This window comes from Sus scrofa, chromosome 1 (assembly GCF_054392235.1).
Source record: "Sus scrofa isolate SSC_HxYL_T2T_F1_AM1 chromosome 1, Sscrofa_HxYL_maternal_Yorkshire_Landrace_v2.0, whole genome shotgun sequence".
NCBI classification, from domain to species: Eukaryota; Metazoa; Chordata; class Mammalia; order Artiodactyla; family Suidae; genus Sus; species Sus scrofa.
This window is the reverse complement of record NC_139383.1, coordinates 164,689,537-164,708,232: the sequence shown is the minus strand read 5'-3', so window position 1 is coordinate 164,708,232 and position 18,696 is coordinate 164,689,537. Positions and strand designations below refer to the sequence as shown.

At 35.3% G+C, this 18,696-nt stretch overlaps 1 protein-coding gene across 5 annotated transcripts in view; it reads left to right on the top strand.

The window, feature by feature from the left end:
* The window catches only part of CCDC102B (coiled-coil domain containing 102B), a 281,228-nt gene that overhangs the window by 49,490 nt on the left and 213,042 nt on the right, over positions 1-18,696 (top strand). For 4 of the 5 annotated variants that reach the window (XM_085018144.1, XM_085018160.1, XM_085018153.1 and 1 more), the window contains one exon: positions 5,866-5,974. The exons of the other annotated variant lie outside the window; for it this stretch is intronic. In XM_085018144.1, the coding sequence (XP_084874270.1) occupies positions 5,866-5,974 (109 nt within the window). The remainder of the gene's footprint in view (positions 1-5,865; positions 5,975-18,696) is intronic. 5 annotated transcript variants of the gene reach the window in all.

Below are 18,696 nucleotides of genomic sequence, written 5' to 3'. Positions count from 1 at the left end.
TTGTGTGTGTTGGATATTAAGCCCTTATTGGATGTATGGTTTGCACATAATTTCTCCATTCCATGGGTTGCCTTTTCATTTTGTTATTTGTTTCTTTTGCTGTGCAGAAGCTTTTTAGCTAGGTGGAGTCCCACTTATTTATTTTTTGCTTTTTTGATGCCCATACTTTTGCCGTAGAATCAAAAGAATCATTGCTAATACCAATATTCAGGAGTTCTTCTAGGTATTTTACAATTTCAGCTCTTACATTTAATAATTCAAGTTAATTTTTGTGATTGTTTTTACTTTAAAGTATCTCTTTTTGTTTTGGGGCAGTCCTGTCCCTAATGAGACAGAGTCTATCTCTCTGTATAGACTCTAAAGATGATAGTAAGTCTCTATCTCAGTCTTCTTTGCAATTAGGGTGCAAACACTATTTGGCATAGGAACAGCTATTCAGAGGTAGCTACCTAGATGTTTTAGCAGAAGCTAATAATACTTCAAGAGGAAGAATCCAATCTAGTGTGGGGCGAGGGCAGTGGAAATGGCTAATCTTGTCCTCAGAGACAGCAGTAGCCTCTAGACTCTAGAGACATGATCCTTCATGACTCTAGTTGGGGGTACTGAGGTCATGCTCTCATGTCTGTACCTAAATGTTGGCCACAGTGGAAAGATTTCTAGAGCTTTGGTTTTGGTATTTCCGGCTCTGCAGTTTCCACATTTGCTTCTCTGGCTCTCCCAGAGATTCTGTGAGCTATCAATATCCCTTTCTACTTAAATTAGTTCATTTGAGTGTATAATAATACATTTGATATCAGGAGAGTGTACAGGCCCCAGGCAGTGGGATCTTCACAGGACTAGTTCTGTGATGTGAGAAAGGCCTTGTTCCTGGCTGCACTGCCTCCAAGCCTTCCTGGCTGCATTACCTCCAACCCAGGTCCTCCTGGATGTCTCTGAGCTTAACAGTATTATTTAAAGTCATCTTTTCTAATTAAATTAACTATATATGGCTTTGGCTATTTGCTGAAAGATGCTGAAAATGATGAAAATGCTGAAAGATACTGAAAAGGAAAGATGCTGAAAGATGTTACTGCTATAAGATGTAGTTATAAATAGTTGGGAATCAAATCATAAAATGACAGATTTGTTGCTTATTAAAAGTATATTTGTTTGGCCAACGGGGACCTTCTATATAGCACAAAGAACTCTACCCAGTATTCTGTGATAGTCTATGTGGAAAAAGATTCTGAGAGAGAATGGATATGTGTATATGTATGAATGGGTCACTTTGTTGTACAGTAGAAATTATCACAACCTTGTAAATTAACTATACTTCAATAAAACTTTAAAAAAGTATATTTGTAAAATTTTTTATTATTCATCATTTAACACTAACTCTAAATTTTAGACTAATAGTAAAGCAGGTATCTAGATGTTATTACAAATTAATTATTTTTGTCTGGCAAAAAATTTGCTTTTAATACTGACACTAAGAAAATACCGACAAGATAGTTTATGATAAAATTTCACACAGTTCAAAAATGATTAATATTTGTTGTCAGATAGTAATGTTCCAGGAACTTTTATCCCATAAAAAATATTTTGTTTAATCTTATTGTCTAGATGTTTAAAATTTATGCCGATTTATTATGGGGTCATTATGTGATAGTTAACAAAGTATCAAAAAATTTCATAGAAATATATCTTTTCATAAAAACCATCTTGATTCACACAGCATTTTTCAGATCTTACAAATTTTATATAGTTTAGAAATCTGATTTTAAAAGTTTTCATCATCTATTAAAATACCATATTTTTTCGAGCTGTATCTTAGTAACTTCATTTCTTTAAAGAATCTGTGCATGAAATATGCAATATGCTTTAGAGTAAATTAGGGTTTTTTTTTTTTGCCTTGTAGTTCATATGAGTTTAAATTTCAATTATAAATTTAACTGTATAATTAATCAATTTTGAAAATCCCTCTAAAATGTAGTATAAATTAGGCCAGAAAATTAAGAATTTAAAGAGTGCCCTCTGCTGCATAAATGTAAGTATGCAATGTTCTTATGTCCTAATGCTTGCATAGTCACAAAATTTTTTTTTATAAATCTGTACTAAAAAAACCCAAGCATCACATTGCTACTAAAGAAATTTTTATGGACTGCCCATTCTCTCAATTCTCTGACTAAATTGTACCATTTTACATACATGGTAAATACATGTATATGTAAATAAAATACATAATTTTCTTTTACTAAACTAATAAATATCAGTTATTTTAAAGATGCATACTTAAAGAGATGATGCTATAGTTTAAATGTTACTAATCTGCCTTATATAAGGAATACAAATATTATTCAAATTAATATACTTTTATTTTTATTTCATAAATGGGCTTAGAATATTTATTCTAAGTCTAGATATACTCTAGATCTAATTTATATAACAGATAAAAAGTTTAAAACATAATTTTAAATGTTCTTCTTGAACTTCTTATAAAACCCTTGAGGGAATAGTTACCCCAGTAATTCTGATGATAATTTGAGGATCAACATTTATTCTATAGTAATGATAAAGCATTTTTATATTAACATGAGTTTTTTTGCTAACATTATCATCAAACATTTAGCTGACATTGATTCTCAACATAATTTTGAATTCGTAAATTTGAAAATGTAGACTTTAGAGTTTCCATACTGGCTCAGCAGAAATGTATCTGACCAGTATCCATCAGGATGCAGGTTTGATCCCTGGCCTCACTCAGTTGGTTAAATATCTGATGTTGCTGTGAGCTGTAACATAGGTCACAGACGTGGCTCAGATCTGGCATTGCTGTGGCTGTGGTGTATGCCAGCAGCTGCAGCTCTGATTTAGGCCCTAGCCTGGGAACCTCCATATGCCATGGGTGTAGCCCTAAAAAGACAAAATAAATAAAATAAATAAATTTTTAAAAATGTAGACTTTTCTCAAATCTTCAAGTATAATTTTATATTCTATTTATAAATATAATAATTATCCTAATTAATTATGGGGATATTTGTCAATGTATGCTTCAAAGCACAAATGTAGTTGATTAATATCCTTTAATAAAATTATTCTATTAATTTAACATATTCCTTTTCCTTTTTAAGATTTTCAATTACTGACAAAAACCTTCATGTTCTTATACTCATATAATTCAAATAAATTAAAGTTATAATTATGATGATTCTTAAACATTCCAATGAAGTCACAAATAGTACAATTTGTTGTATTTTTCAACTAAATTTACAACTTTGAGTCAACACTCAATTTCTTTTAAATATTGCAATATGTCTTATCATCCAAAACTTTAAAACCTAAATGCCAAATATATAAAACATGTTTTTAATATACAATGACTTCTATATATTCTTTCTATAGTTAACAGAAAATGCTAGTATTTGGAAATTTTTTCAGACCTCTATACTTAACCTTATTCTTAAAATTCCAAACACAGTCACTCAGAACAAAAATCATGTCATGGTAAGTAGCTGGGATATTACCAGCTGGCTAAATTTGTTTATCTATCAGAATTTTAGATTTTAGTTAATCTGGAGCTGTGGACAACCTTAGCAGTATTTGTACGACCTAGACTTCTATATTGAGTCTTTTTCTTTGTTAACATATTGACTATGTTAATACAGGATTCTAAACTACAGTCCTGTAAATGGTACTGGTGTTTTTTGCAACCTGAGTCTTTTGAGGTGATGTTAAGTGGTAACAAATTCTTTTATATCTTCTTCAATTTTATGGCTTGAGTCATGCAAATATAATTATGTAACTCCTTATTGGGCTGCTTATCCAATGATTAGATTAAACTAATGTGTTTACAGCCTACTTCTATTTTAAATTATTATCATAGTACTGCTATCTCAAAGATTCATATTTCTTATAAATATGTAAATGACATTCCATTTTCATTCTGGATGCATCTTCTAGCTCTGTGAATATATTCGTAAGATCTTTCTAGTGACATTATCACAGAAATAGATCCATGTTTGTGCGTATTAGTTAATTATAAATACAATAAGGCTGTAACTAACAACCACAGAATTCTAGAGGTGTATAACAATCAGAATTGATTTAGCTGGTATCTGTGAGCCCCTGGAGGTTGGTTAGTCTGGGCAGGGCTCTGCAGGGAAACTCAGTGGTGTTTCATGGCTCTTATCTTCCCTCTGGGAGCAGTGGGCCTGCAGGGCTATGTCCTTATACTAACGGCCAAAGTATAAGCGAGTAAGCCCAATTGCACAAACACCTTTCAAATTTTGGGTCACATCATGCTCATTATCATTCCATTGGTAGTGTTAGACACAGTTTCTATTTCCAAGACACTGCAAGTGACAATTTCGCCACATGTTTCACCACTCAACAGCATGCATCACTATTTTTCTAGCTTCTTATGTTTTCCCACAGTTTTTTCCAGCCTCTGTCCATCCTCTGGTCTCTAAATTAAGTCTACATATTTTTCATTTTTGTTGTGGTAGCATCCCCTTTAAATGATCATGTCTGTATCAGATATTTTTGCTGCACAAAAATAATAAAAGGGAGTTCCCATTGTGACTCAGTGGGTTACAAACCTGAACAGTATCCATAAGGATGTGGGTTAGATACATGGCCTTATTCAGTGGGTTAAGAATCTGGTGTTGCAGTGAGCTGTGGTGTAGGCCACAGACACGGCTCAGATCTGGTGTTGCTCTGGCTGTGGTGTGGGCCAGCAGCTACAGCTCCAAGTTGGCTCCTAGCCTGGGAACTTCCATATGTCACAGGGGCAGCCCTAAAAAGCCAAAAAAATTTTTTTTTCAGTGGCTTAAGACAATAGCATATTTTGCCCAGGTGAATGCAACATAGGTGGGGTCAGCTGACCTCCAGTGGACTAGCTGGGCATGGCTCCTTGGCAAGGTTGGGCACAGATCTGCTTCTTATGTTTACTTAGGCACAGAGCAGTTCCTGGGGGAAACTCTTCACAGCTATGTCTGAGACATAACAAAAGAAGCCTAACTATGCAAATTCTTTTCAAACTTCTGCAATCTGTCACATCAGCTATCACACTAGCAAAGCCTAGAATTGTGAAAGTAGAGGAAAGAGAATGAGTATGCTTTAACAGTAATCTAATCTACCACATAGATGAGGACTGTGTGGACTGGCCATTTGCAAAGGTCGGTATATGCTAACTACAACCAGAAATAAGCAATTATTTTCAATGACTCATTCTAATAGACATATGGGCATGTAGAAAAAAATTCAATGATGGGATATTAAGGGATCGGATTTTAATCCTAGTTTTGTCACTTGTTCTCAAAATAGAGAAAGTAATTTCAGTTATTTTGAATAATTTAGAGGTGTCAGTAAAATTGTTTTATTAAAACAGAATTGCAAGGGTTTTAAAAGCTTTTTTTTAGGTCCCCAATAAGTGATAGACTTCTGAAATTGTTAGGGGCGCTTCTTGGTATTCTCTGCTGTATCAAGTATTCTTCACTCATATATAGTCATGATATGAAATTGTATAGGAATCATGTTAAAATTAGAAACATGTATGTCCTCCAGTGTAAGGAAACAATGTGAATAAACGGCATTGAAAGAAATGGATGGATAATACAGGAGAAAGCAGGCAGAAAGTCAATTATTTTTATATTGGCAAAGCTGAATTAAATATGTTTAAAGTACTGGAAAGCCAATTGGCATAAGAACAAATTAAATCCACTTTTATTCAATATTTATAATTTTTCATAAGCTAAAAATTTTTCTATCATGACAATGATCATATGCAAATATCAAAAATTAGGAAAATAGAAAATCTGAAATGGAATGCATTCCTAAAATGATTTTTAAATTGTAAGTCTATTTTGCCCTTACTTCTCTGTTTAGAATGCGCTTATCTTTGGAAAAAGAAATAGAACGGCTGGAGTCAGCTTTGTTTGTCTGGAAACAGAAGTATGAAGAACTGAAAGATTCAAAGACAAAAAGTGTGAAAGAGGTATGGAGACCTATGAAGTGAAGGAAGCATGAAATTGACTATTTTCTCTGTTCCATGGTGTAACCTAGTGAGCAGACAAGAGGAAAGGAGGTTAGAAGATTGAATTCCCTTCATAAAAGGAATATTTGAGCTCACATAGCAATAGTGGACTCAGTCAAACTCGAGCCATAAAAAATCTTGTTCTAAACACATAGGTTTAATGATCAACCACATGACACAATTAACTCTCAATTCCAGGCATATATGAGGGGACAAATAGCTGAAGATATTATATCATAGCATCTACAATAAATAAATCTATCTTATTCTGTTATGAAGCAGTCTGAAAATATCACCTTAAGTGCATTTGGTTCTTTTCGTATTGGCATTATAGTTATTCGGATAAGCCACTTGCTTTTATACATTGCCTTCGCATTTTTGTCAATTATATGCTGTCATGGACAATTTCCATGATTTATTAATATTCATTATTTAAATAATTTAATTGTGGAGTTCCCACTTTGGCACAATAGGTTAAGGACCTGGCATTATCTTTGTGGTGGCACCGGTTTGATCCCTGGCCCGGGAACTTCCATATGCCAAAGGCGCGGCCATAGAAAATAATAACGGTAATAATTTAATTGTGTGTATTCTGAATACTAAAGCACTGTGCTGGGTAAGTATGTTGCAGCAAAGCAAAGAAAACTACTGAACAAAAATAATGACAAGCTAAATGCTCTCAAATGAGTTAACATTTAGTTTGTGTGTATAACATATGTATATAGATAGATAGATACAAATAAATATACACACAAGTCATATGTGTGCTGACAGCTGTCTCAAGAGCTGCATATCTAAATCAATTATGTAATCATACCTTAATATAAAGTACTGTTCCATCAGTTGTTTAAAAAGTAGAAAGCCATATTCCTTTTTGTTTATGAAATTCCATATGAATGTTGCTTCAGGTTTGTTCCAGCAGTGATAAAGTGTAGAGTCACTGACTCAATTTGCTGAAATCCCAGGAGGGAATGTTCAAGAGCCTTCATTGCCAGCACATACCTTACATATGGTCATATGCAGACATCCCCAAGTTCATAGAGCAGAGTAATCATCATGCACCAGTTCACAACCAGTCAGCTAGTCAACCCAATACCGCCTGCTTAAAATCCATTTATTAATAAAAGGTCATTTCAGTGAGAACCACAGAAAATTAGTTTGGGAATGTTTCTCAATGAGGATTAAATTAAGCAATTAAAGCTAGCAGGCTAGATAAACTTATTTATGGAGTCATGTTATATTGTCAGAGTGGTTTTATTTCCAGCTTAAACACTGGGTAAATACACAATGTGTGTGTATGTGCACACGGTTTCATAGTATTTATAGTCACAGGTACTTAACTGAACGCGATGTGTCTGAGTGTGAACACTGACAGTAAATTAATGATATACAAGAAAACATAGTTCACAACACAAAAATCATGTTGTGCTTAGAGTATATATGTATTTCCTTATGAAATAACTGGCTCTAAACTTAACTGATAAAACTAATATTTGGGGGTTAGTAGAGGCAAACTATTACATTTAGAATGGGTAAGCAATGAGGTCCTACTGTACGGCACAGGGAACTATATCCAATCCCTTGTGCTGGAACATGATGGAAGATGATGTGAGAAAAATAATGTGTGTATATATATATTTATATATATATATATATATTACTGTGTCACTTTGCTATGCAGTAGAAATTAACAGGACATTGTAAATCAACTACACTTTAAAGAAAAGGAAAAAGAAAAAAAATTGGTCAATTTAATTAAAATTATGCACTTACAGGCTTTTGCCACTAGTGGGCAGTGCAGACTTGGTAACGTCAATTTAAAATGTCCATGGCAGCTGTTTTTGAATAAAGCATTGGTTTTGAGTTGGTTTACAAAATGAAATGCATATTTTAAAATATTTAAAGTTTTCTCTTCAAAGATGGTATTTTGGGGTATCAAATGTCTATTTTAAGTTTCATGACAAAGTTTTATGGATGAGGAAAAAATAAAATCAGCATTTTACAGAATAAATTGGGTATATATTTTGAGGCACATATAGAAGTATACATTAATACATATGTGACCCATTTATTAGGAAAAAATGATATGGTTTTTAGAACAGAGGAAACTTCAAAATGGTGGAAAATTTGTTCAACTGTTTAAACGTTAGAATTCATGTTTTAGTTAGATGAACTAAAAATTTGAACAATGAATGAAATAGTGATAATGAATGAAAAAACAGTATTGTAGATAATGGAAAGTTAATTTAACAGAGACTTTAAAAACATTGTTTGAATTATTTATGTGGGATTATTAGGAAATTTCTTTCTACCTCCTAAAAAGTAATTTGTTATAATCATAGAACCTTTTGGAAGACCTGTGGTGTATACATATAGGCTATTTTTATAAAATACTATGGAATGTTTAAAATTTTAAAACAATAAAAATACTTAGTCACATGTAATTTTTATATATGCTTTGATTGTTTTAAAATAGATTATAAGAGAACAAGAACTGTATGGTACCTTTAGAAATGTCATTGCTTAGAAATTATAAGTGTAAAATATTCAAAATTCCGTGCAGTTAATTAATAATTAGAAAGAGCTGTCAGGATACATCCTCTCAAACTTCATATGAATTCTCCTTTCTTCCTCTACTTCTCAAAAATTTGAATAAATGACCTTTCCTTTCACTGCAGCTCTTCATCTATAAACATTTCTGGATACTCTGTCAGTCTTTTTTGATGGCTGAAATTATTACAAACAAATACATGTCTGGCTAAAAATGGCTAACAGAAAGATTAGCACTTTTTAGAACTGGAAACAGATGTGCTTAATAGACCAGGATTTAAAAAAAAAAATGTATATTTGAAAGTCTGCTGTTCTTTAGAGGGAAATCATTCTTAAATCACTGGCATTTAGAGAAGGGTAAATATGAGAATTTAATTGCAAAATCCACTAGGTATTTAAAATGCAACCAAGACAATGAGCAATAGAGATGGTTATATTCAAAATGCCATTCCCATGCTGAATTTAATACTTAGTCAGCTTTTCCTTTGTGAGTCTGTAAATATTGATTTGGAATTAGATTATGAATTCCAAGAGTGCTGTAATGATTATTTTTATGAAATCTCATGAGCCAGAGAATAAAATATTCAGATAGGTAATATTTATTGCAAATAAGTATGGTATCTTGCTTTAATAGTAAATACTGTTTCTTTACATAATGCAAGATGTTTTTGCCATATGTAGAGAACATTGTTAACATTTTTAAATTAGTCTAAGATAAAAAAATGAAATATAAGTTTTAAATCTTTCTTTGAATGGCTTGTGCTTTTACCTGGTACATTTTTAAGGATTTTATTAAAAAATCTTTTTGTAAAAAACAAAAAGAAAAAAAAGAAAAAAAAAAAGAGTTCCCGTCGTGGCGCAGTGATTAACGAATCCGACTAGGAACCATGAGGTTGCGGGTTCGGTCCCTGCCCTTGCTCAGTGGGTTAACGATCCGGCGTCGCCGTGAGCTGTGGTGTAGGTCGCAGACGCGGCTCGGATCCCAAGTTGCTGTGGCTGTGGCATAGGCCGGTGGTTACAGCTCCGATTGGACCCCTAGCCTGGGAACCTCCATATGCTGCGGGAGCGGCCCAAAGAAATAGCAAAAAGACAAAAAAAAAAAAAAAAAAAATCTTTTTGTGGGAGTTCCCCCAGTGGTGCAGTGGTTAACGAATCTGACTAGGAACCATGAGGTTGCAGGTTCGATCCTTGGCCTCACTCAGTGTGTTAAGGATCCAGCATTGCCGTGAGCTGTGGTGTAGGTCGCAGATGTGGCTTAAATCCCACATTGCTGCGGACCTGGAGTAGGCTGGCGGCTACAGTTCTGATTAGGCCCCTAGCCTGGGAACCTCCATATGCGTGGGTGCAGTCCTAAAAAGACATTAAAAAAAAATCTTTTTGTTATCATAACATTTCTAGTAAACTCTTTACAGTGTTTTTAAAATTAATGTTTATACGAAATACAGAGACACAGGTTCCATGTGTACTCTTTATGATACTTAGAGCTCACATTGGAGCCTTACCTGAAATACCTCAAAACATCTGTCTGATTTGATGGAAATAGAAGTTTTGAATTATGAGTTATATGTAGCTAAAATTCTATACTGATATCTTCACTTAAAAAAAGGTTATGTCAAGAGTTCCCTGGTGACTCAGGAGGTTAAGGATCCTGCATTGTCACTGCTGTGGCACCAGTTCAATCCCTGGCCAGAGAACTTGAGCATGCTGTGGGAATGGCAATAAATAAATAAATCCATAAATAAAGGTGATGTCATATGGGAGCTACTCTGCCTACATAAAGAAAGGGTCTTTGAAGGTATTTAGTTGAAATAGATGTACATGGAGTTCCTGTTGTGGATCAGTAGGTCAAGAACTTGATACTGTCTCTGTGAGGATATGGCTTCAATCCCTGGTCTCCTTCAGTGGGTTAAGGATCCAGCATGGCTGCAAGCTTCAGCGTAGGTCGCAGAGCAGCTCAGATCCTGCATTGTTATGTCTGTGGCCTAGGCCAACAGTTGCACCTCCAATTCAACCTCTACTGGGAACTTCCTTATGCTGCAGGTGAGGCTGTAAAAAAAAAAAAAAAAAAAAAAAAAAGAAGAAAAAAAAAAGAAATAGGCATATGGTAAGAGTATTAGTACAGTTGTAAGCTTGAAGCTAATTAAAAAGTGGTCTCCTATTGCTGTTTTTGTGATTTAAAGAAATACTCCCACAAAATAACCAAAACTGTAGTTGAAACCAGCCTCTCTACACTGGCACCAGTTAAGTATCAGAGAGTTTTGGATGAAGAAGAAAGAACAGCTATATCACTTTGCCAGGCAAAGGAGTCCATAGCAGGCTAATCCTCCCTTGAGAGGGGATAGCAATAGGTTTTATAGGTTTAGCTCAAAATAAAACAAAACAAAAACAAAAACAAAAACAAAACTCCAGGTCTGTTGATAAGGATTAGGGTCCCTGGAAGTATTCTTCTTCCTCCATAGATCATTTCAAAGTCATCAAGGTCAAAGTCAGGCATCCAGTGATGGTTTCTGGTGGTCTTTAGTGTTACTGCATCTTGACCGTCTCTCTACAGTGAAGATTGCTCACAAAAGGAAGAAGGTGTTAGTGTTTCAAAGGAAAAGAAAACACTAGGCATGCAATATAACTCTAACTAGAAAGTAATCATTAGTAAAAGAAAGTAATTAAGCAAGGAAGAAATTATTTGTAAAAAGCCAGTTAGAGTAGGTTCATGGGCCAAGGCAGGACATAACATCACAGAGACTGTTTTAACTAGTTTTTAACTGAACCAATATTTCCTAATCATTAACTCTTGAGCCAGCCCTTGAGACTGAGGAAAAGCCTTTTGCCTCAAAACACAAGGACACAGGGGCTTATATACGTTTTTCAAAACCATTAATGTATCTCATCAACTGGGACTCTGAACCATAGCTCCTAACATTCCTTCCCCAGACAGAGCCATCCTATCTCCCCCTTTGCCCTCTCCTTCTGGGTCTCTTGTCCTGTGCTGTTGACCAATTCATTTTTCCACCAGTCATGTCAAGAGTGCTAATTCAAAACTGTAAATTGGATCACAGAAACAAAAATTTCCTTTCCAAGGAAACCCGGGTTCAGCTGGCTGAACCACCAAGGTTGAGAGTTTAGTGGGTTCCCAAGGACACCCCTCTTTCTGCACCAACTGCTTCAACACAGTGCCCCTGATTCCACAGGACAGTCCCCAGCAGACAATTGTTTTTGACTCGTGTGCATTTCCCACATGTGTGTGAAGAACAGCCTTCTCCTTCCATCTGTGACTCTGCTGTGCCCTGGACAGTTAGAGGTCTTACAGCTGGACATTCTGTATGTGACCAGAGATTATAAAAAACAGGGGAGAATGGGGGCTTGTGTGGGGGTGGTTCATATAGGCCCAGCTAGGAGCTACTGTGCCTTCCTTATTTCACTTTTAGTTCACAGGGAATATTAATTTCCATATATTTGTGTTTATGTTTGTATTTTGTTTCACTGGAAAACCTCCCCAATTACGTCTATGTCCACGCTGCTTTTTTTTCTTTCTAGAACAGTCACAGGACAAATTTTTCACCTCCAATCCACCAGTCACATCTCGCCATTAATTTCAGTCTACACATTACTTTTTTTTTCACTTTTTGAAAGTTTTATTGAAGTATAGTTGATTTACAGGTGGTGATAATTTTTGCTGTACAAGAAGTGATTCAGTTATACATGAACACATATCCATTCTCTTTCAGATTCTTTTCCCACATAGATTATCTCAGAATATTGAGTAGATTTCTTTGTGCTCTACAGCAGGTCCCCGTTGGCCAATCATTCCATATAGCTCAGTGTGCATATGCCAATCCCAAACCCCTCCACACATTGCTTTATAAAGAGGAATGGTTTTAGTCCCCAAAATGCTCCCTTTACTATTTTCCCTCATATAAATGGGCAAGATTTTGAAAGAACTAAAGTGGGTAGTTGTTTTGGTGTTTGCTTACTGTTTGCCTTTCCCACTGAACATCAGCTTCATGATAATATATGTCACTTCAGCTTTATCCATTTCCCTCTCCCCAGTACTGAATGAATGTGGTTATAATTTGTGATGACCAACACCTTTTCTCTAGCTCTGCATGCTTATGTTTCTGAGTGTTGACTGAGGCTATAGTGAGAGGAAAGTAGCTGAAATCCTAGTCTTGTCTTTTACCTTGTGAGGCTACTGCTTTACATCCCTGAGGATTTTAGATTTTCCAGGGCACCAGAGTGAACCTTCACCCCTAACATCCCATCCATCATGAAAATCTGTTCGGCTTGTTCTCTGCAAGACATAAATTAGCTTATCAGGCCAAAGAGAGAGGCTGATAAAATACCATATCAGAATTCTATAAATGTATAAGAACAATGAAGTGTATGGGACACCACTTTGCTAATACAAGTGCCTTCAAGACCTCTTTAAACAAATGTAATTAAGAGTAATGTAAGCACTAAATTACACAAGTCAGAATTAATTGAACTACTAGTGGATAATTTATAGACATTGCCAAGGTACCCCTCAGAACACCGAGATGACTTACTTAACTGTAAGGCTTTTATCTGTATTATGAAAGAAAATTAGGCTATGCAGAAGCCACTTTATTTAGAGAAACACAAAATGATAACAAAAGAGGTTGAAATCAGATGTTTTAGCATCTAAGTTAACCAACCCTATTTTAAAGTTTAAATCATAGCAGAGTCAGTGGATATTTAATTAATCTATACAAATTAATAGTTTGAGAAGGATGATAAAAAGTAGGTTAAAAAAAGGTTGACTCTAGGTGAGCTACACAGTGGCAATGGCTACACATAGTCTCTGAAACAGCTTTATTTTATATTCCAACTGACAGGTCATTTTCCAATAATGCCTGCCTCATAATTCCAAAGATTCTCATTTTATCTTTTCCTGTAAGAAATCCCTACTCAGGGGTATTCAGTTAAGACCATCCTGGAGATAAGGGTGTTCTCCTAGTAAATAGTATTAGAGTTAGTTAGTTAGTTTGTTTCACCTGCAGGAGCAGTTTTCCTGTTGTAAAAGAGATTAGATCAAAGCACTAAGCTCTTCTCACTCTTGCTATGTACCAATACCAAAAGTATGGATTACATACAGTGGAGTGAAAAAAATCAGCTATGAAACAGGAATGTAGGGTTTATTACTAAAAAATTCTCTATGGTATAAAAATCTGGAATGATAAAATCACCCATTCTTTTCACATACATTGTATCTTTTTACTTTATAAATGTTTATTTTTTCAAGTATATGACTTAAAGACCAGGACTCTAGACAGGAATTCATGATCTGGGGAGTTTAGAGATGGCCTGTTTTTGTGGTGTGATTCTAATGATTTTTATTTTTTAGCTTTCTTGAGGTATAATTGATGTGAAAAAATACAACCAATGTATACATTTTGATGAGTTTGGACACATGCATATGTCCATACCATGATCACACCAAGGTACAAAATACATCTATCACCTCCAAAGTTTTTCTTGTGTTCTTGCTTTGGGGTAAGAACACTTCACAGGAGACCTATCCTTTCAGCATATTTCAAAGTGCAGGATACTCTACTGTTAACTCTAAGTACTATGTTGCACAACATTACTAGAATTTACTTATCTTGCATAATGGAAACTTTGTATTCGTTTAAAAAGACTCCCCATTTTGCCCCTGGTAACCACCATTCTATTCACTGCTTCTGAGAAGCTGACTATTTTAGAAATACCTTATATGTGACATGCCATATTTGTCTTTCTGTTACTAATTTATTTCATTTAGCATAATTTCCTCTAGGTTCATCCATGTTGTTGAAAATTGTAGGATTTACTTACTTTTGAAGATGAATGATATTCCATATCATTTTTTAAAATTCATTCATCTGTCAATGGACATTTGGGTTGTTTCCATGTCTTGGCTATTGTGAATAATGCTGCAATAAATGTGAGAATACAGATATTTCTTAGATCCTGATTTCAATTATTTTGATTCTATATCCAGAAGTGGGATTGTTGGATCACATGGTATCTATATTTTTAATTTTTTGAGGAACCTCTATACTGTTCTCCCTAGTAGAGATTTTCTATCTATCTCCTCTCCTTACACATACAAACCTTCCCACTGTCCACATCATTCAACAGAATGGTACATTTTTTCACCAATGACAAACCTGTATTGGTACATCACAGTCACTCAAAGTCCACCATTTATCTTAGGTTTCATTCTTTGTGTGGTGCATGCTGTGTGTTTAGACAAATGAAGAATGAAATATTTCCACCATTATGGTATCAGAGATAGTGTTTTTATTGTCCTAAAAATCCTCTGTGCTCCACATATTCATCCTTCCTTGCTCTATCTCTGACATCTTATTGTATCCATAGATTTGCCTTTTCCGGAATGTCATATAGTTGGAATCATACGGTATGTAACCTTTTAGATTGGCTTCTTTCACTTACTGATATGCTTTCCTCATGTCTTTTCATGGTTTGATAGCTCATTTCTTTTTAGTACTAAATACTGTTCCACTGAATGGATGTACCACAGTTTATTTATCTAGCCACCTGCTGAAGGATATCTTGGTTGCTTCCAAGATTTAGCAGTTATGGATAAGGCTGCTATAAACTTCTCTGTGCAGGGTTTTGTGTGGTTTTTTGGTCTCTTTTCATTTAATTATTCCCCCGTGCTGAAATGATTTCCTGTCTTAGATGACTTTTTAGGTCACTGACCAACTTATAGACAGCAGTATCATCAGAACTGTGTCCAGGTAGCAGCTCAAAGTATGACAACTTATGTAAGAGTTTAGCTGCTCTGATGAGAAAGGGTTGTGGGTGAGTTTCCGTCGTGGCTCAGAGGTTCACGAATCTGACTAGGAACCATGAGGTTGCGGGTTTGATCCCTGGCCTTGCTCAGTGGGTTAAGGATCTGGCATTGCCATGAGCTGTGGTAGAGGTCGCAGATGTGGCTCAGATCCTGTGTTACTGTGGCTCTGGCATAGGCTGGCAGCTACAGCTCTGATTAGACCCCTAGCCTGGGAACCTCCATATGATGCTGGTACAGCCCTAGAAAAGGCAAAAAGACCAAAAATAAAAAAATAAAAAAAAAAGAAAGAAAGGGCTGTGAATGTGGTAGAAACTCAGGACATCGCTGAATCTTCTTCAGGGCTGTGGTGCATCCTAATTAGCATCAGTAGGTTATTATTATTATTATTATTATTGTTATTATTATTTTTTTTTAGGGCTGCACCTATGGCATATGGAGTTCTCAGGCTAGGGGTCCAATTGGAGCCACAGCTGCCGGCCTATGCCAGAGCCACAGCAACGCCAGATATAAGCTGCCTCTGCGACCTACACCACAGCTCATGGCAATGCCAGATCCTTAACCCACTGAGAAAGGCCAAGGATCAAAGCCACAACCTCATGGTTCCTAATTGTATTCATTTCCGCTGCGCCATTATGGGAACTCTTATTACTATTTTTTTTAAGGCCCACTCAGCACATGGAAGTTCCCATGCTAAGGGTCAAATCTTCGCTATGGCTGCCTATGCCACAGCCACAACAATGCTGGATCCGAGATGCATCTTTGACCTATGGCAGTGCTGGATCCTTAACCCTCTGAGCAAAGCCAGGGATCAAACTAGCATCTTCACAGATACTATATCTGGTTCTTAACATGCTGCCAAACCAGAACTCCAGTACCAGTAATTTTAAAGAGAGCCAAGAAATAATAAAGACAGGAGGCTTCTTTAGCTGGTATTTTTACAGGGATCATATGGGAGAACTGAAAAGGCAAAGATGACATACTAGAACAGAGAGTATTCTTTGAAATGCATTTTAGAATGCGTAATTGTCACTTGAGGCAATTTTCCTTTGTCATATAATTCTGAGGTTACAATCAAAGCCAAGGGAAAATGTAATTCTATATTCACATTAAGCCTCTTCTATTATATACAAAAATGAGGTGCTGATGAAATCTCCTGAGGGTTCCCATATGGATAATCTGAATATTATAAAAATAGCACAATCTTTTAATGCAATTTTACTGAATTAGCAGAATCCATTAGATTCAACTGAAAATAATTTTTTAAAACATATATGTCCAGGTGTCTCTTGAAAGATTTTGATTTAATTCGTTAGGAGTACTTATTACATATCTATGTTTTTAGAAGCTCATTATTCTGGTGTGCACTTTAAATGATATCTGCTGCTCTAAAACATGACTTGGGTCGGGGAGAACTGTAGAAATCCCCAAAACTAATTGTGATAATTTTTAAAAGATCAAATTGTCTTGCTTACCACCAAGGGTCCAGATATCTGGTCAGATATTATTCTGGGTGATTTTTTATGAGATTAGCAGTTTAATCAGTAGACTGAGCAAAATTAGACCCTTCCTACTATGGGTGGGCCTTATCTAATCAGCCTGAATAAAAACAAAGTCCAACCCCCATGCAAGTAAGACGGAATTTCTTCTGCTCAACTGTCTCTGAACTGGGGCATGAGTTTTTTTCCTGGTTTTGGACTTGAACTGAAACATCAGCTCTTCCTAGATCTCAAGCCTGTTTGGACTCAGACAGGAGCACCAGCATGAGCCCTTCTGGTTCTCAGGTCTTTTAACTTGGACTGGAGCTTTCACCACGGGCTCTCCTTGGTCTGCACCTTGCTGACTGTAGAACTTGAGGATTGTCAGCCTACATAATCAAGTGAGCCAATCTTTATGATAAATATCTTTATGGAAAATAAAAAGTATGAAATTATATTTATACTAAATTAGATAGATTGATTGATTAATAGATCTTAGTCTGGTTCTGTAAAACATCTGAATACATTAACCTTACCGAAAAAGCCATAACTTGGCTAGATCTGACCTCCACAAGTCCTGGTTTCTTTCCACTCAATGGTTTTTTTCATCTTTGCCATTTGTGCTGTTGGCACCAAAAGAACTACATGTCCTCCTAGTAAGTAACATCAATTATAAAATGAAATCTATTCTTTGTGTATTTTATGACATTACTTTTGGCCCATTTTCTATTGTTCTGACTTTTTTTTTTCACTATATAGATGGTTTTTGCTGACTGTAGATATTGCATTGTTTACACAAAAAGGCACAAAGTCCCAAAGAACAAAAATGATTTTGTCAGCTATTTGGTTATGGGAAAGATTTGTGCAGGTCAGGATCCAATCCCTAAAGATGTCAAAGCACCGTATGTTAGGGGAGAATAAGAACATATTAACAAATTTCAAGCCACCAAATTAATGAAGAATCATATAAGATGGAATGTATCCAAGAGCAACTTAATTACATTACAAACAACATCATATACAAAAATTCAAGTGCCATTTTAATACTGACAGAGAGAAAATTTAAGTGTGAAATGCTCAAATTCACTTTGATTCACATTCTCAATATTAAATTATGAAACACAGAGAGAAAGGAATGAGGAGGCTTTTTGATTTCTCCTAAACTAGGGGTGCTAGTGAGACAGAGTAAGAGGTACAAGCTCCTACGGTGTTTCAGATTGTTCAATTAAGAATACTCCCAACAGAAGCTCTTTGTGATTTCAAATTAAATTAGAAGGTGTAATTGTTATAATTTTTTTGATTAAAATAATCATTGCTTTTAAAATATCTTAATAGCTTTATTGAGATGTAATTAACCTTCATACAATTCATTGTAAAGAGTACAATTCAGTGGTCTTCCAGTAGCAGTCACTTCTTACTTCCCTCTAACCCCCACAGCTTCAGGTCATCACTAATCTAATGTAGGCCTGCAGATTTACCTATTCTGGGCATGCATATAAATGGAAATTTATGACTGGCTTCTTTCAACTGATGAAGGCTTTTGAATAGAGCTTCTGTAATCTGCCATCCTGCCAACTATTCCTGTCACAACTCAATAAAGAACAGAAACATGCTGATTTTTTAAATGGCAACTTCACTTAGAAAAAAGTATTAGGGGGCATCATTTTCTGTTTTCCATAAGAAAATATATTAACATTTAGTTGTTTTATGCATGTCTGAAGCAAGAGGTAAACATTTTAAAATAATACTATTTTTCTTAGATGAGAACTGATTTTGACAGAAGTGTAAATCATTAAGAAACTAAGTAGGAAAACAAAGAAAAAATGTTGCAATTTCTAAGGCTT